Source organism: Patagioenas fasciata, chromosome 25, assembly GCF_037038585.1.
Source record: "Patagioenas fasciata isolate bPatFas1 chromosome 25, bPatFas1.hap1, whole genome shotgun sequence".
NCBI lineage: Eukaryota > Metazoa > Chordata > Aves > Columbiformes > Columbidae > Patagioenas > Patagioenas fasciata.
The window spans coordinates 3,140,001-3,159,328 of record NC_092544.1 but is presented as its reverse complement, the minus strand read 5'-3'; the positions used below and the strand labels follow the sequence as shown (position 1 = coordinate 3,159,328).

Here is a 19,328-nt window from a genome sequence, read left to right as displayed (position 1 = left end):
AAAAAATCAGCAAAACCAAACAATTAAAGAATACAAACCCCACAATCAGCTGGAAGAACATCAGTTCTTCTGAACATCAAAACAAAGCCCAACCCATTAAAATCAAACAAAAGGCAGAGATCAAATATCACTGCGAGCTTCACAATTGCTGCGCTGCTTTTGCAGCAGATGTGCGCACCAAGCGTTGGGCAATCTCGTGCAGATGTTGTCCCGTGCAGATGTTGTCTCCTGCGCCCTTACCCTCGCAGCTGGGCAGCGGTCGGCTCCACTGGAAGTTGGGCTCACACTCCAGCGCTTCGCTGTCACTCAGGGTGTAGCCGGAGTCGCAGCTGAACGTCACCAGCGCTCCCACGTAGAAATCGTTCCCGTGGCGCTGGCCATTGACCGGGATCCCCGGATCCAAGCAGTGGTCCGACTGGAGCTTCACAGCTGCGGCAAACAAACCCACTCGTGTCAGAGCCCGTGGGGCTGGGGGAAGGTTCAACTCCAAGTCCTCCTGATAATCCCCAAAGCAAGCGGATGAAATGGAGAGAGGAACTCAACTCTGCCTCCTACAAATCAATAATACTCTGTAGATGCTAAAATCAAACAATCAGGACGGACTGCTGCTTCACCTGCAGCAATTTCACCTTCTCAATCAGGGTAACGGTGCGAACGCCGGGTGAAGGGGAGAAGCGAGTCCAATGGGCTCTGATTGAGCTCATTGTGCTGGAAAGAGCGTAATTACAGGAAAAAACTTGCACTTACTTTCGTATCGGATCTGAAAGCCTATGTCAGAGTGGCTTTTGTCCGTGGTGAAGAGGAGGTAGAGGTAGTTGCTGGTGCTGATGAGGAACTGGGGCACCTGAGTCCCATCATAGACACCGATCAGCGGGGAAGAGTAGGACCGGCCATCCCGCACTTCCAGGGTGTCGTAATTCACCTCTGTCTTAAATCTGAAAGGGACACAGGAATACGCCTGTGAAAAACCAGCACTGCTAATTCTTCTTTATTGCAGTCCTGAATGTGCTCTAACGACTACAGGCAGCACACAGGGCAAGAGGTGGCTCTGTTTCTATTACACTGCCCGAGCACCCCTCGGAGAACACGTCGTTCCCCTCCTACGCGTTTTGGTTTCTTGATGATTCTTCACCTGCCTCATCTGCTGACACCAAACACTCTTTGCAGCAAAGTACCTAATGCAACATGAACAATCCCCTCTCAAACACAAAGACCCTAGCTCAAGCAAGCGCAGCCCCCCTCAAACACCCAAATCCAGGGCAAGGTGAGAGACTCAGTGCTCCTGAGTCAGGGCAGAGCCTCAGTGCTGCTGCCCGGCAGGCTGAGCCCAGCAGAGCTCAGCCTCCAAAAGCCTGTCCTACGTGCGCCTGAAACAGTGCTGCAAATTAGCAGGAGTTAGTCAAAACAAGAAGGGAGACATCACCATTTTCCACCTTTTCTTCTTGAACGGTGGGCGAATTGTCACGTCTTGTCGGGAGTTAATAAGAAAAATAAGATAAAGATAGAACCTCACACCCAAACCCAATGCTGAGTAGCTCGTTCCCTTTCCCCCCAGGGGTGGCTACAACTCAACGCTGCTGGAAACACTGAAAACAACAGGAACAAAAGAGAAACGTCTGAGAACCGTGGGGTGAGCACCTGTCAAACGTGATCTTGATGGGGTAGCCCGGTTGAGCCTCGATGACCCAAGCGCAGCTCAGCGAGTCCTTGTAGAAGCCCGGCCAGCCTGGGGACAGGATGGTTCCGCTGGGCGACGTCAGGTGCCCCCCGCACGGCGCTGGGGACAAGAACGACACGGTTCAGGTGACAACAAGCACAGAAACGTGGCAGGATGGCCCGTGCCGTCCCGCTGTGTGATGGCCTTCACGCGTTGTTGTTTCTCACGTGGTAAAAATAATCAGAACCAGACAAAATAACAACGCTAGCTGGTGAGAAATTGCCTTTTCAGCTTAAACTGAAATGCAGCAGCCCGCTGCAGTATTTGCGGGAGGCAATATCCTGACCTTGTGCGGCTGCTCTGAGGGGACAGGGTGTAATAATCATAATTATTAGATATAAAACCAGAGAAAACTGCAAGGTCAGTTTGCATTTCAGTAGTTGCAGATGCCAGAGAATCTTTCGTATCTGTGGTAATTGAGTCAAGTCTTTTCCTCTGCAAGGGACATCACAAGACGAGGCAGTTATTGCACCTCTTGTCCCCTTGTGCCAGCAGCAGAAGCCAAAGGCACATTGTTCTCTTCTCTGGAAAGAGGACACTGGGTCTGGTGGGCCCAGGGGGTCCCCAGGGGACCCGGATCCTCCAGAGCAGCTGCTGAAGCACCAGCCCCGGTGCAAATTTTGCACAAGGGCTACGAAACATCCCACTCCATGCGACCTTAACCACCCCAGTCCGTCGCTGCCGATCTGACGGATGCCAGATGAAAGTCACTTGAGCTCAACTGGATCTCGAACCAATTATTTTTGAACAAGAGGCTCCTTTCTGCCCCAGAGCTACATGATTTCTTGTCAGGACTTCTATCCATCTTTCAACTCGCCTGTTTTTTAGGTCTCTTTCCTTCCCATTAATTTTTTCAAGTGCTAACCAGTACTTTAGATCTATAGACTTCCTCCTTGTTTAAAAAGACTAATTAAAACGTACACTTAATCGAGTGCATACTGAAGGGTGAGTCAAAGGAATCACCACTGTGATCAGAGGGAAAAGCACAAGTTAACGGCATAAGGTTATCAAAGCTTCCAAAGATAAAAGCTGATTAAAAGTATAGTATTTAATGTATGTTTCCCTTCTACACTCACAAATACATAAACGTAAAGGCTCGTGCTTGCGAAAGTAATGGAGACCCTCAATCAAACCTACAGACATTTTATTGTCAGGTGCTTGCAAAAGAAAAATCGTACAAGAATATAAAAAGGTTCAGCTTCTTATTATATAAGAAGTTATAGAACACAATTGATGCCTTCTCCTCTCAATCTGAAAGACAATGGACTAGATTGTGTCATTTCTGCTGCTCATCCACTTGAACAATGCATGACCAATTACTGGAATTATTTCTCAGTATTACAGTACTATTTCTCAATAGCACAGTACTTGTTATTCAAATTGCTGCAAATACCAGCGCAGGGCATCACTTCCCTGAGAACAGAGGGCAAGGGAAGACTTTTCACTTCTAATGAGCTCTTTCTTCACTTCTCCCTTCCATAGAAGAAGCTTTAAAGGACGAGGAAAAAGCTTTGAAATCTGAACTCAACTCCCTCATTTCTAGGTTGTCTCTCATAGCGGTTGTGACAAAGAGATGCAAACTGTGTGGGTCCATTGGACAGGAGCGATGCACCACAGAGACACACTCAAGGTGTGTGTACAAGTGTTTGCCACGAGTTCACCTTTCACAGTAAAGATCTGTACCTTCCGCTTCTTTATATATCATACATTTTACATGTAGCAAAAATCAGGACAGAAAAATATCGCCATTTATCTTCCAATCTCTGTTCTTCAATCCCTTCATGGCAAGAGCAGCAGGGAAGGTTTTAGTCATCACTAAATCAAAGCCTTTCATTATTGTTATTAGAAAAACACCCGTTGTAACAAGAACCGAGCTGATAAAAATAATACCCATCATCCATTCCACAAAACATTAGAAAACAGAGCTCAGTGCTTGTGATGATTGGACTGGTGCTTCCTCCTAAGTAAACTCCTATCATTTCCACCCAAACGGCTGCGAACACGAGTGGGTCTCTCTCTCCAGGGCTCACGTGCAGAAAGTAGGAAAGATGCTGAAATTTACCTTCGCATCTGAGCACCGCATTGTTCCAGACCACGTTTCCCTCCTTCAGGATGCAGGTGATGGTTTCCGAGCCGTGGGTCCTGATGAAGCCGTCGTCGCACAGGAAGGACACGGAGCTGCCGAGCTGGAGGCTGTCCCCAAACCGCTTCCCGTTCACAGGGACGCCGGGGTCGGGACATTCGTTGTGTCTGAACGCTAAGAGGCAAAGAGAATAGGGAGTGACTTGTTTCCCCTGTCCTTGTCCACTTCAAAAATAACTACGCTGGACCACAAACTTGGGGATTTAACGATAGTTTCATGTCTTTGATATTGCCCCTGGCCAGTGGACAACGTGGACTTGAATTTGGTCTGGAAAAGCTAAGATTAAAGCCATTTGCATCCAAGAGGGGTCAGAAAAGAGTCTGCAGAACCAAACTATCTTCTTAGCATTCTTTTGCACGTGAAAACGCACAAATACTCAAAATAGAGAAACATTTTTACAAACTCTCCAAATACCGCAGCACGTGTCCCTACAGAGGGGAGGTCAGTTAACAGTTAATGAGAAAAACCAAAAGCTTTAAGGCTCTGTGTTGAAAGGAAGGGTCCTCTCAGCATGTCCATGATTTACTGCCACAGTGCCCAACCTTGCTTGTCATCATTACTGGGATAAAACAAAGGACACGCAGCAATCACCTTCCTAGGTGTTGCAAAGTTGTGCATGGAATTGCACAACTGTTTATAGGCCTGTTCTTTCCCAGCAGTTAAATACTAGGCCAGCCAACCAATCACAAAGTGAGTCTATAGCCTTAATTCCCCATTAAGTGCATAATTATGTACTGTATCTTCATATGCTGGGAGGTGGTCTACAGAGATGAGCAACGTATGAAAGATTAAAGCCTCCAGATTAATTACACGCACGCTTTTAGTATCTTTAATGCACTTGACCAAATTCGGGTGAGTTCTGAATTTCCTACTGAGCACGGTTACGTGTGTAATATCTTGTTATATGCAGTGCTAAAGGGGAAAACGCGGGCTGATTCTGTTCCTCGTGCTCTTGTATCTGTCCCTGTAGCAATACGTGTCTCCTCTCTCACACCCAAATGAAGGGAAGGATGGAAAGGTGTCCGAGAACGGCTCCGGAGCTCCTTTCTGTAGCTCAAGCAGTCAGAACACATTAACTCACATGTAACTGAGAGTAATTTACAACAATTAAAAACTTGCTTTAAAAATGTCTTTGTAGAAGGGACAGGCACAGCTCCCAGTGCTTCTGCACTCAGTCCTGGGGACGTGACACAACGCACACCGGTACCTCGCCTGATGAGCCTTCAGCCCGCTCTAGTGTGGCGAATGGCTCCTTAAGACCCCCGATTTCTTTTTAAAATGGAGGATTTGCAATCAGAGCTAGAAAGGTTATTAATTTAGCTGTGCCACTAAAGGCTATTATAACAAAGTCATTTATCAGTTCTGCTGAATAGGTTTAATAACGCTCTTTAGAAAATTACAGGACAATACAGGGATAAAACTACCATAGTATTTATTTGAGATTTGAAGACCGGACTTACATGAAGCCAAGTATATCTATAGAAGCTTTACACCCTAAGACATTGCTATGTGTTCTCCTTTATCTTCAAAGCCTTGCATGCTTTCAGGTGTCAGCACTGACTGACGAACACAACCACCCGAGATCTACGGGCTGTTCCCGATCTGCACCCCGTTGTCCACGTGCACTGCCGGAGGCACAGGAGGGAGAGCAGAGATCCCAGCTCACACTTGAACTTCACAGCCAGAAAGACCTTGTGCCATCAGCTCTAAGCTTGAAACCAACCCTCAACTACCCAACCGCAGCTCTAAAGTAACCCCCAATTTCCAGCGAGATCAAACTCAAGCCCATCAGCCCCCAAGAAGAATCTGCAGCTCGAAATGAGAACAAGATCGTGCACTTACTGGTGAAGGTGATGTTGAAGCCTCTCTTCTCCATGGAGTGGTCGGTCTGGAACTCCAGCCTGGCTACGTGACCGCTGCTGGTCAGAGACGAGGGGATCTGGTTTCCTGAGAAGGTCCCCAGCACCGGAGATTCAGCGGTCCCACCATCCTTCACCACTAGGAAATCAAACTGAGGCTCCACGTCAAAATCGTTGAAAGCCAAGTGAATTCTGCTCTCGGGTTTCGCTATAATTAACCAAACGCAGTGCAAGCTGCTTCCGTATTCTTCAGGGTAATTTGGTGACAGCACAATGCCAGACGGGGTGGTGAAGTTGAAAAAGCAGGAAACTGCAACAAGAAATCCCCATCAATCATGCGGCTCAGCGCCCCCACAGGCTGCTCTGCCACGTCCCCCCCCGTATCCCCTGAGCTGGGCGATTCCTGCAAACTCCCAATTGCTTTGCTTCTCAGAGCCGGTTACAGCAAGGAAAGGGCTCAGTGCTCCATTCACTGCTATATGTCAGTGATTTATTTGCATGGGGAAGAGGTGGCTTCAAATTAGGCTCCAGCCCTGGTTCTGGTTGATGTGCAGTCTCCCAGCCTGATGCGTTTGCCCCTTTGCGGAGCTCTGTGCCGTGCACGGTGCAGCACGGGTTCCTTTTACTGCAGGGAGAAAATGTCACTGAGACAGGTGGGGGTTTGGTATTTTGTAGGTGAGCTCTCCTGAATATCCCTGAGAGGAGGCCCACGCAAGAATCAAGCGTGTAACAACAGCTGGCCTGAAATAACATCAGCATTAGAGTTAAGACTTTGTAGGGGTGTCTTCTGTTGTGGCCACAGCTCAGCCTACAAAACCTGAGCTAAGGCACTGGCCCATGCAGACCAGGCTTTCCAAAAGTAATGGGAGACAATGAAAAACGAGAGCAAGCCCTGGTGGGCTGCAACCCACAGCTCCCCTTCCCATTGCAAATACATCACTGACTTCTGCTGGGCTACCAAAAAGAGGCGTCAAATGAGCCTGCCATTCCCATGAAAACAATTAAAACCGGTCTTAAAAGAAGCTGAGGGGAAGAGTGCACGTGAAAAAGATCTTCAGCTCTCACAGGTTTTCAATATATCCTGTATTCCACCTGACGAGGCACATCCATTTGAGAAAGCCAGGCTGCCTTTCAAGTGGTACCTACCCAATGGTTTTGATATTTCAGGTGTGTATGCTTCACTCACCCTTTTCCCCACCATCACCCTTAGTAAAACCCATTATTTAGAACATATATCTCACTAATTCCTGGCAAAAGGACATCCCGCAGAGGATGAGACTGGCTTTAGTTTGGCATTTATACAATTATTTGCTTCAATGCTCACCCTCCCTCTATTATTTTCCCTCTGTCTTCCTTCAATGCTTAATGGTTTCAGATCAAATAAGATGGACGTTACCATGACATTATCAAGGCTAAGAGCTACACAATCTATTTCCTGCTCTAAGCAACAAAGGGAACAGATTAAAGAGAAAACAAACTGCAAAATATCTTCAGGCTTCGGGCTCTTTACGAGATACTGAAATATCAAGGGATGCTGTCAAATAATTCTGTCCGCACAAGCTTGGTATAATCTGCCTAGGAAGAGTTATTGAAAATAGATGTATTCATACACAGCGGAACATCTCAGCGCAGGAGCCCCGCACAGGAGCGAGGGATCTCCTATACATTTTTAAACGCGAGGCGGTAAATAAGCATTCGCACAGGACCTATAGGATCACACAGCAACAAGAGGCGCAGTGGCTGGCGCAGCTCATTTCGGGAATCACAACAACAAAGAACTTGCTGAGAGAAGAAAGAGAAGCAGAGCGAGGGAGGGACATAAAATTGACCTTTGATAGATAAAACAAAGCGACGGATTAAAAAGTAACAGATAAAGAAACCAAAAGCCTCCCCTGTGGGCAAGTAAATGACAATTTCAGGTTTCCATAGATGACAAGTGCAGGTGGCAGGACAAAGGCCACCGACCCTCACACCCATGTCCCAAGCCCATGGGGGGCACCAGCGTACGAGCTCAGCTACGACCAGCCCAGGAAGCCACAAATTATCCAGAAAGTTCATTAAGGCGTCTGCGATGTGAAGATTTTCTCCATCTTTTCAAGCAGGAGTGGTTTTTCCTCAGTGTGAACAAGCGGTTTTGCTCCGGGGCTGCACTGGGACCCACGTCAGCCGCTGCTTCTCCAAAGCGCTTTGCTGGACACTCGGATAAAGGCAGCAGCTGTTTAACAAAACATCAGGGATGGGGAAACGTGCTCAGAACAAGGGTGACACCACCCAAGAAGGGTGAGGAGAGCCGGGCCGTACCTGTCTCACGCTGGTTTGTGCACCCGAGGGACAAAGTGCCCCAGGGAGGGAGCAGCCGCTCAGAACAGGACAGACAGACAGACCGACGGGGGAATATCTGCAACTCCGAAGCCTCAAGCTGAGAGACTGAATTTAGTATTTATTCTGGTTGCTCTTAAATGTTACGAGAGGAGATTTCCTTATGTGCACGGCACAGGTTCCAATTTATAGGCCTATATATTGACTTCGTCAATAATTATTATTACTGATCAACTACTGCAAGAGCAATAAGAAAAATCCCTTTATTAAATACAGCAGAATAAATCACAGCAGAAAGAAAAAGTAGCTACCAAAGCCAGTGAGACCCGAGTCATTAATGAACGAGTACAAGATATTTATTGAAGTCATCACAAACATCATCAAGATTCTGTGTTCATTCCAAGCGGTAAAACAGTGAAGAAACAGCTCATCGCCCGTCTCGGAAGTCGCGTGGACGCGCGGCTGTGGCCACACGCGGGATGCTCGTGGCTGGGCTGAGCACAGGAGCGTCTGGCGGTTCCCACACCGCTCCTCGTCCCTGCGCTGTCAGCCAGGGGCCATTTATCCATTTGCCTGGTCAGTCTAAGCACAACCTGTTTCGCTTTCGTTCTGCCTTCGACAGCTCCCGTCTGCTCACAGAGCATCTCATTCCTCCTGTCCGACAGCCCTGGATGCTGCACCACAACACAGGGCCCATCCCGAGGACAGGACACCCCTGCAACACACGGGAATGGCAACGGCACCAGGTTCAGGGGCTGAAAACCAAGCAGGGAACCACCGGCAAGATTTCAGTCTCCATGGAAACAACGGCCAAAAAAATCCTGACTTCTTTCCCGGCTTTTAGCTATTGCACTGACTCTGACCACTTGGGAAAGAGCTGGAAGACAGTAACAGATTTTCTGCCTTACCATTCCTTTTTAAGAAGATCCCTCCTCTAGGCATAGCTTGCTGATGGACTGGAAAAACAGGAGCTCAGCGGGGGCCGGGTTAATAAGCAGCATGGCTGACTTGGGCGAGCAGCCGTCCCGAATCGCTGCGGTGCTGGAGGCTCAGGGCACGGCTCAAGCTGCGAAGCAAAGTGCTTTACATTTTGTATTTTCCTCTTTCTGTATCCGCTGTTTCAATAAACACATCTGCATCACAATGCGTTTTCTTTCTTGAAACCTTGAGGCACCACCAGGGCCAGCGGGAGGTGAGGGAAAGGAGTCCAGAGCAAATATTAACTGGGAGAACTTCTTTGTGTTTCAGAGCAACAAACTCTTCATCTCACTCTGATGGAGCGGCTGTCACCGCCAGCACACGGCTAACGGGGGCGGGAGAGCAGCCAGGGTACAAAACACGAAAAATAGGCAGGGTTTGAGTAGATTTTGAGGAAAATATCAGCGAACTTAAAATAGACTGAACAGGAGCCTCTGTGCATGTGGAAGGGTGTTATGACACCAAAGCAGGTTTCATTTCTACCCACTCAAAGCAAGAATGGCAATGGGGCGAGCAGGAGTGAGAGAAGTTCTTCAGCTTACTGGGAGGTGCTGATCCCCGCTGGCCAGGGCTGGGCTGCTTGTCCCGTCCTTTGTCACAACGTCCACAAGATGACTCAAGTTTAAATCTCGCTTTTTTGGCAAAAGCCCCAAAGCACTTTCGTGCTCTTGTTATGTACCTTTTCCCTTTTGCTCCTTGGTGCTTTAGCAGAGGACCCCACACATAAAGCATTAAAGTCGAATAAGGTAGGCAAAAGGGAACTTCTCTGCTGAGCAGGTTGAAGATGGCAACGTAACACACACCATATTCCCATCTTCTGGATAAAGAGATGTGGAAAGGGACAGAGACAACCTCCTCACCCAATAAAACCAATTAAGTGTCATTTCAGATTCAGCCCCATGTGTAGAGAAGCAACCCATGGCGCTGAGCAATGGCTGTCAGAAACACGGGCAGATGCCTTGGCACGGGACAGCTCGTTCAGAGCGGCGTGAAACCCATCAGGGTAGCGGTTCCACTGATTCAATCACTACAGTAACAAGCACGGAGACAGCCCAATAAGCTGGGTGAGCAGCTGGAGCACCTCTGGCGAGCTGTGTGCCCCACAACGGGGCTGCCGCCCCATGCATCCTCTGCTCCCACCCTGCCCGGAGCAGCAGCCCTGTGGGAACACCACAGCTGGCCACATCTGCCGCACCACCCCGCAACCTCACCTCATCATCTGCCGCACCAGCTCCCCACGCTCTTTACGAGTTGATAGAAACCAAGAGAGCGCACGGGGCAGCAGCTCACAGCAGGAGACTCTTTCTTCTTTCTTCTACAGTTGCAGAAAGCGCTCACTGCCAAAGCAACGCTGAGAACGGGCTCTGGCGGGGCCCAGCTGGACCTCAGTGCTCCTTAGATATAGACTAAGGGACCCTTAACGACCGGGGTGACACGCTGGAAGATGTGCAGCTTGTTTGAGACAGCTCTCAAGGACCAGCAGAAGGGGCTGGTTAAGCAAACCCCTTATACAGCGTATAAAAAGGGAAAATTTTCACATAGGTTACACTAGAAAAACCGCCTGGGGAGTTCATGAGGAACAATTATAACCCAATTCATTGTTAAGAAGGTGCTTAAGTGCATTCCTGCCCAGCACAGCACTTTACGCATACACATCTACTTAAGCAAACACTGAAATCTCAGCGCTCTGATAAACCGGGGCTGCGATGCAGACCAAGGGCTTTGAGGTTAAGAGCCCTGCTGAAAATTGAGAAGGGAATGGTCTTACATGGCTGCAACCGTGCAACAGGGCTGTTAACAAAGGCTACAAATCCCACGTGTACACAGAGATCATCGTAATCCTGCCTTCATTTAATTTGCTGCCAGAGAACGACCGGATCTCCGCAGCTCGGGGAAGCGCCCGCAGATAAGCAGCGTTTCACCAGCGATTTGCTGCTCTGAACCCAGCCGGATCAAGGGCCAGCAGGTGTTAACGGGTTATCTGTTATCTGCTGCACAAATGTAGAAAGCATCTAAGCCCTGGAAGTGGTCTCGGCAGGGAATGAGCCCTTTTCTTGGCCGGATTGCAGCCGCACAAAGCCAGGATGCGACCGGCTGCTCTGCACAGGTCAGGGCTGGCGCACACGGGCGGTCTGGGGTCAGCGAGCGGTTCCCTTTGGTCTGGCAAGGATCGTCAGTGTTTCTGTGCTGTTACACCGGGAAAATCGTACCGGTGTGCTCCATAACAGCATTGATAAAACCCGACCGGACAAGAAAACCCCAAACACACACAGAGCAAAACAGCCTGGAAATCAAAATTAACAGAACGCCTGCGCTTCTCCCAAAAATGCCCTAAAAGCAACTCCATCTGCAGGCAGATAAATCCGCTGTTAGCTAGGAAAAGAAACCTGTTTAAAGCAGGAGGGAGAAACATCGTGTGAGTTAAACTGTCCCATCAGCACCGTAAAAAGTAAGAGGAATTAAGAACAAAAATAATACGAAGAGCACCCAATGGATCTGGTTTCATTGGAAGAATGAGAGCCCACGTGCAGCTCAGACAAAGGATCATTCTGATCATCTTCCCCGTCCACCTCTTTAATACACACTATGAAATGATTCCTGCTTCCTGGAGGTGTCCAGAAAGGAGCATCCAACCTCAATTTGTGAACGTTGTATGGAGAACCCTCAGCGGATAAAACGCTCCAAGCGCTAACTGCTCTCTCTGCTGAAAAGCTATTATTTTTAAAAAGGCAAACTACGCTTTTATCGCTGCTAAGTTAAGAGAACACTTCTCCCCAAATTACTCATTGCAGGGAAGGCTCCATAGGTTGCTGTGAATAGCGGGCAGGAAGGGAAGAAGAGAGCAGAAAGGAAGAAAGAGAAAGAAAATAACGACCAATTGACAATTTAATTTAGAGCTAAACGAAAAACTTGTCAAGTGATATGAAATTACATGGTTCTGTGCAGCACATTGCTGGGAAAACATCCATTGCACTTTGCGCTTCCAGCTACTAAGCCTGGATGTTTGCAGCAGACGCTGCACACAAAAGGTCGGCCGCTCCGAGCTCTTTGCAAAGGCGAGCGAAGATTATTCAGCAGGTATAATAGACCATTATGGAATTAACAAAAAAGAAAGAAGTAATTACCACTGAGGAGAAGAGAGATTTTATACTGCTATTAAGGAAAATCAGATGCTTAAAAGGTTGGAAAAATGCACAAAATCACGGCGGCTCTGAAGAGAAGGACGGAGTGGGTGCCGTGCACCCGGGTGACGGATCCTGGGCTGTGCCCACCTCCCAGAAGCCAACTCGCAATGATGCCGAGGGGTTTGCTGGTGCTGTTTGCTCCCAGAGTTGCTGCACCACGTGCGATGGAGCGAACGGGAGCAGAATGCGCTGTGGTTGGGGTTTGCAAGCCCACAAGAAGGGAAGAAAGCGTAATATCTGCTCCAAAGGCAGAGAAGACAAGACACAACTTACCATAATTTAGAATGCTGTGGAAAATGCCTTCTGCTTTGTTTAGAGGAACGTTATGCATGACTATGGATCTAAGCAGGTCTGCAATACAAAGAGAATTTACAATAACGCAAAGTCACCAGAAACTAATGAAGATCTAAAGCAAGACCAGAGCTACAAGACTCTATAGATCAATGGATGGAAAGTGTCTGGAGGAGTCCAGAAGTACTGGGAAACACACGGCTCAAGTGACGGCCCCTCCATTTAAACCTACAGACATATACACATACATACATGTGCACACGTATTCACCCCCGGCCCTTGTGGAGCTGCAGTCAAGCGATGCCAAATAAACCCCCTTGGTTCAGTGCAGAAACCTCCACCCCCGGGTTTGCACAATGTGCAGTCAGAACATACAAACTGTTTTATCACTGTGCTTTATTCACCTCTAGAAAACATGACGGGTCCAGAAAACTCTGAGTCTGCATGTCTGAGACCAAGGAATTCAACTTGTATCAGAAAACAAGTTGTTTTCAGAGACGGTTTTCCAAAAGCAACTGACAGAGGGTAGTTAAACCAAGGCAAGAAGCTTTGCCTGTGTTCGGTGAGGTGGTTACGAAGGACGGTTCATGCCATAACCTATCGTGTAAACTCACGGCACTGCTTGGCGCAACGCAACCGCTCAGCTAAGGGTGCAGGACTGATCTTCAGGAGGAGGAGGAGGAGGGAAAGCAGGGGAGGAAGAGCAAAGAACCTCGTATGAACCCCCGGAGCAGCAGCCCCTGCGCAGGGGATGCGTTGGCTCTGCCTTTCCTCAGCAAGGAAACCTTGCGAAATACACTTTGGTCATAGAAAAAGCTTTGTAGCAGGGCCTTCCACCGCAATGGCTCCCATAAAATTCAGATAATGTGTTTTTCCCTCCTATACACGAGTACGTTTAAACAGTAATTCCAACCAAGTATTTGAAAGTTATGGCACTACTGAAACAGCCGGCTCCCCGACTACGTCTATCCAGACTTCCATCATCATTCTCGCTGCAGTAACTGAACTCACCGCCTTCCATTATAGCTGTAATTATGGGCTGGTTCCCCATTCATAAGCTTAATAATCTGCTCAGCCACAGGTAACTGTACACTTCAGGTTCGATATTACATCCCTTCTGAGCTCCTACCATCAGCGCACAAACTTCATCTAAAGAGCACAACGCTTTTCCTCAGGTAACATTTATCCGCATGACATCTCCTAAGCCCATTTTGCTGTCCTTCAAGAACTCGAGAAAACCGAACACAGCGAGAGCAATGGCTTGGATTATCCTGGGTTATGAGAACCCCTCGGCCTCTGAATACATCGCAGTTTGTAACTTTGAGAATGCAGGTGTCAGAGTGAACAACGGCAACCGCAAAGCCGATCTGAGCACTACGAGGTGCTGCAGAACAAGGGGAAAGAGGCTGAGCCTCCAGCCATGGCTGACCCCAGACACCCAGCTTGGAGCAGACGTGGTTGTGCTGCCCCATCCCATTACAGAACTGCAGGTCCCCAGGTCCTGCTGCTGTTGTTTCAATGTCTCAGCTCAGCAGATATACCCTGAGCACCGCACACCTTGCTGAGCCGGGGGTTTGCAGAGCAGGGTCGTGCAAAGTTCCTCGGGCACCCTACGTGCTCACGCTGGATGGTTAAGGGATGCGACGACGACAGGGAGGATGAAGATGGAAGGTCTGTTATCATGAAGGCACAGCCAGCCACGAATTAAGGACCCACTGCAATAAGCAGATGCATTACTTAAACCATTTGTGTTGCTTTGCCATCAAAGTCCCGGGAAATGAGTTCTCCACAATAAATTCTGTCTGCTTATAAATCCCTTGCTTGGGACAGCAGGATGCACCACAGCGTGCTGCTTAATCTCCATCTGCATTTGTCACGCATTGGTGGCCAGAATCAGAAGCACTGAATTGTTTGCATATTCCAAACAAGCAGCACATAAATCAGGTTACCTGATTTTCCCACCTCATGCCCAACACATTTAATGGTCTCCCAACATTTACAGAGAATCGTCACTAATCCCACTACAGATTTCATGCCAGGTTACACATTTTGTCATTTCACCTCTTCCGATTCATGCACACTAATATGATGCTGTCTAGAATAAAGGCCGAGGAGTAAAGGTGTAGAGAGGGCTATGAAATACTTTTTCCACTACCTACATGTTGTCTTGTTGATTTTTAAATATCCAAAGCTGGACGGCCACAGAGAACAGAATACAATGGAATTATTTTAACTAAGAGATTCATGCCTGCTCTATGCTTTGCATGGGCTGTTGATTTGATGCCCCTGTTCAGTATCCACCTACAAAACCACAATCCTACTCCACTGGGAAGCCTCCTGTCTACACCACTGCGATCCAGGCCTCTCACACCGGGACAAACTCTGGGTTCAGTCTCACTGCAAACTGTCAGCAAGAACCACAACCAAACCATCAGCTGTTCCAATTCATCTGGACTTCTAGGAAATTAAGAAAAGAACCAAAACCCCTTTCAGCTGCTAAGCACAGAAATGGTCTAACACCTCCAGACAAGACAACCAGGGAAACTCCACATTCCTCAGCAGCATCGTTAGTTGATTTGCTTATAGAGAAAACCAATCAGGGAGGGAATTGCAGCATCTGGAAAAGGCAAAACTCAAAGCAATTGCTTCCTTTCCCCTTTGGTACAGAGCAGGTCCTGCCACGCTACAAATGAGCATTTTGCACTGGATTAGCTATTTATCTGCACAGTGAATACACATTTCTAAAAATTAACATTTTTCTATCCATTTCCACCCCCACATTTCTCCTTGTCTGTTACTCAACTGCATTTTCCTTTCCTATTTTTTTATTAGGTTCAGTCTCATTCCCCAACACCACAGTATCTGTTCAAAGGCACAGACTTGAACTTCACAGAACCCCAGAATGTCAGGGGTTGAAGGGCCCTGGAAAGCTCATCCAGTGCAATCCCCCATGGAGCAGGAACACCCAGCTGAGGTTCCACAGGAAGGGGTCCAGGCGGGTTTGAATGTCTGCAGAGAAGGAGACTCCACAACCTCCCTGGGGAGCCTGGGCCAGGCTCTGCCACCCTCACCCCCAACAAGTTTCTTCTCAAATTTAAGTGGAACCTCCTGTGTTCCCGTTTGCACCCATTGCCCCTTGTCCTGTCACTGGTTGTCACCCAGAAGAGCCTGGCTCCATCCTCCTGACACTCCCCCTTTCCATATTGATCCCCAGGAATGAGTCCCCCCTCAGTCTCCTCTTCTCCAGCTCCAGAGCCCCAGCTCCCTCAGCCTTTCCTCACACGGGAGATGCTCCACTCCCTTCAGCATCTTGGTGGCTGCGCTGGACTCTCTCCAGCAGTTCCCTGTCCTTCTGGAGCTGAGGGGCCACAACTGGACACAATATTCCAGGTGTGGTCTCCCCAGGGCAACTTATCCAACTAAGTAGAGATGAGACAAAATGAAGAGTTTGCTCATCACCAACTGGGGAAAATACAGATATTTTCCTGAGTTTTGGTAATGTCCAAATACAACATTGTTTCTGAGTGAAGGTTCAGCCAATATAATAAAGCAGATTGCCCAATGCATCTTCAAAGGACAGTGAGGTCATTAAAACCTAATGGGGACTGTGCATATAACTCCCATTTACACCTGAAAATTTTACCTGTAGTCACTACTGGAAGCATAACATCCTACTGCTTCTGCTGAGAACTCATGCAACAAATTAAAAATTGAGGTCCAGCAGCAGGAAGCCCTGAATATTGTCAGATAATGAAGGAAAATTAGATGTCCAAAAATGGCATCAAGTTTCGTTTTGTGTCCATGGCTCCTGTCTTGGACGTCAACTTTCCCCAGCAGGGACCTGAAGCAGACACTGGGAGGACAGAGGGGAGCACACGGTCCCAGAGGAGCCCAAACCTCCATCTGGACGCTGTTCCCAACGCACATCCCCCCTGTGCCGGGAGAGCAGCCCAACCCAACGCTCCCCACGGCTTCAGGTGATGCTGCAGTTTGGGGACATCTCTGCCACCACCAGAACCTGCCCCGTCCCGGGTACCAGGCACGGAGCACAAACACGCTGGTTCCGTGACCACCTCACCACGTAACGAAGACATTTTAGAGCCGTCTCCTCACTGACTTACAAACACACACTGGTTTCTGAGCAGACCACTGGCTACTCTTTTGGCAGGTAATTGTTTTCTGGCCCTTCAACTCAAAGGCGGGCTGGCACTCAAACTTCAAACTGTCCCCGTGGCGGAACGTGGAGCCTTCTCTCCTGCCATAGGCCGGGATCCCGGGGTCGCCGCAGCTCCCTTGGTCGATCTCTGAAACAAAGAAAGAAAACAATGGTTGCGTGGGGAAGGCTGTGAGGCCGAGCTGGCGTAACGCCCATCGTAGATCTGCTGTTGTCATTTGTCACTGCCCGGCGAAGCCATCGCATCCCCAGGGAGCACCGGTCACCTTGCACCTCAGCAGAACACAGCCCAGGTGTCTGTCCTGACACACAAATGTCACCATTGTCACCAAAAGACCCTCACAACCTCTTCTACGTGTCGCTTCATCCTTAAATTAATCACAACTAAATGAAAAATACAGCGATACCCAAGGAGACCCGCATCTGCATCTGCTGCAAGGACTTGCGAAGCACACAGACTTGCGTCACCTTGGGCAAAGAGGACACGGCTGGGGGGTGTTTGATGATGGAATATCTGCCATCTCTCCCCCTCTTCCTACCACAGCCTCCATTCCCGCCTGTGGCCCCGGAGCTGACACCTCCTTGCAGACAAACACACCGTTCATCTCCCGCTGCGCCTGTATTTTGACTTCGAGTCAATCACGGACACGATTTGCTGTTATCTGCCGCTCCGTACAATTTCATTTCCAAAGGGCCCCCTGCCCCGTATCACTATTAGCTACAGAACTTCATTCCTTCACAGCCTCCTCAGCGCTCCCACATTATTCATCCGCTTCACATTCATCTCCTCTTCCACGTTCTCTAGTTTTTATCCCCATCATCTGTGATCAGTCTCGCTGTCTTTTCTCCCCGTTTCCAATTTCTTACACTAAATTGGAAACTTCTTTTATGACACTTTCTTTACGGAGGAAAATGGCGTAATCTGAGGTTTGCGTTACTCCACCTAATATTCCAATTTGGTTTGAGTAACAACAACGCCTCATTATTATGCTGACTTCAGGCAGCTCGGATACAGGTGTGTTTTGAATAGAAGTCACAACAAGGCACCGAGTTTCTGCTGCTGCCGCGTGCATCTTGAACTGAAAAGCCACCGCCAAGTAACGAAACATCCCCCAAATAATTTAACATAAATTAATATGATGACTCCTTTTTCTATCCCACTGTGTGAATGCAGCTGGAGCACCTTACTCTCTGCTGGGTTAAGAACTGGTGCTGGTGAATGGGGCTGCATCCAGCTGATCAGTCACGAGTGGTGTCCCCAGGGGTCAGTGTTGGGTCCAGTCCTGTTGAATATCTTTATTGATGATTTAGATGAGGGGATTGAGACCATCATCAGCAAATTTGCTGCTGACACCAAGTTGGGAGGGAGTGTGGAGCTGCTGGAAGGCAGGAGGGCTCTGCAGAGGGATCTGACAGACTGGAAAAATGGGTTCAATTCCAATGGGCTGAAGTTCACCAAGGCCAAGTGCCGGGTCCTGCCCTTTGGCCACAACAACCCCTGCAGCGCTCCAGGCTGGCACAGAGTGGCTGGAGAGCAGTCGGGCAGAAAGGGACCTGGGGGGACTAATGGCCAGGAAGCTCAACAGGAGCCAACAGTGTGCCCGGGTGGCCAAGAAGGCCAATGGTGTCCTGTCCTGTATCCAAACCAGCGTGGTCAGCAGGACAAGGGCAGTGATCCTTCCCCTGTGCTCTGCATTGGGGAGGCCACACCTGGAGTGTTGTGTTCAGTTCTGGGCCCCTCAGGTCCGGAAAGAGATTGAAGTGCTGGAGCGGGTCCAGAGAAGAGCAACGAGACTGGGGAAGGGACTTGAACACAAGCCCTATGGGGAGAGGCTGAGGGAGCTGGGCTTGTTCAGTCTGGAGCAGAGGAGGCTTAGAGCTGAGCTCAGCACTCTCTAGAACGACCTGAAGGGCAGTTCTAGCCAGGGGGGATTGGGCTCTTCTCCCAGGCACTCAGCAATAGGACAAGGGGGCAGGGGCTTCAACTCTGCCAGGGGAAATTGAGGCTGGAGATGAGAAAGCAATTCTGTGCAGAGAGAGTGGTCAGCATTGGAATGGCTGCCCAGGGAGGTGCTGGACTCACCGGCCCTGGAGGTTTTTAAACTGAGATTGGCCATGGCACTTAGTGCCATGATCTGGTGAACGGACTGGAGTTGGACCAAGGGTTGGACTGGATGATCTCTGAGGGCTTTTCCAACCCAGTCCATTCTGTGATCTCTACAGTGAAATCACAGGCTTAACAATGGGAGAGAACTGAGGAATTAGAGTTTGCATTTCCCAACGTGCACGTTACCTCCCCGTTAGCAGCAGGTAAACAAAGCTGGCACATTTTATTACATTCTGGAGGTCAAAAAAAAGCAATTTCTGTCCTAAGAAAATCCCCTGGTTCCTACTTTTCACGCACAGTAAAATTCATTAAATATTTAGCAGGGCAGAAATTCCAAAAATGAATGATTCAGAAATATCAAAACATGTTACTTCAATAAGACTGAAACATTTCTCCTGATGAATGTTTAAGTAAAATCACTTCCACATTAGAATAATAAAAGTCAAAACTAAACAAGAACATCTAAATCAAGTGTTTTGACATTATTTAAATGAAACAACCCGAAATGAATCTTTCAAAACTTCTCCGTCAAATATTATATATCACGCAGATAAG

General features: G+C 48.5%; 1 protein-coding gene across 2 annotated transcripts in view; it reads right to left on the bottom strand.

Moving 5' to 3' along the window:
* The window catches only part of CSMD2 (CUB and Sushi multiple domains 2), a 237,730-nt gene that overhangs the window by 93,240 nt on the left and 125,162 nt on the right, over positions 1–19,328 (bottom strand). The window contains exons 13-18 of one of the 2 annotated variants that reach the window (XM_065857095.2): positions 16,614–16,796; positions 5,703–6,029; positions 3,780–3,974; positions 1,639–1,777; positions 748–935; positions 241–429 (exon numbers count right to left, since the gene is read on the bottom strand). In XM_065857095.2, the coding sequence (XP_065713167.2) occupies positions 241–429; positions 748–935; positions 1,639–1,777; positions 3,780–3,974; positions 5,703–6,029; positions 16,614–16,796 (1,221 nt within the window). The remainder of the gene's footprint in view (positions 1–240; positions 430–747; positions 936–1,638; positions 1,778–3,779; positions 3,975–5,702; positions 6,030–16,613; positions 16,797–19,328) is intronic. The other variant, XM_071799063.1, reaches the window with a different exon arrangement.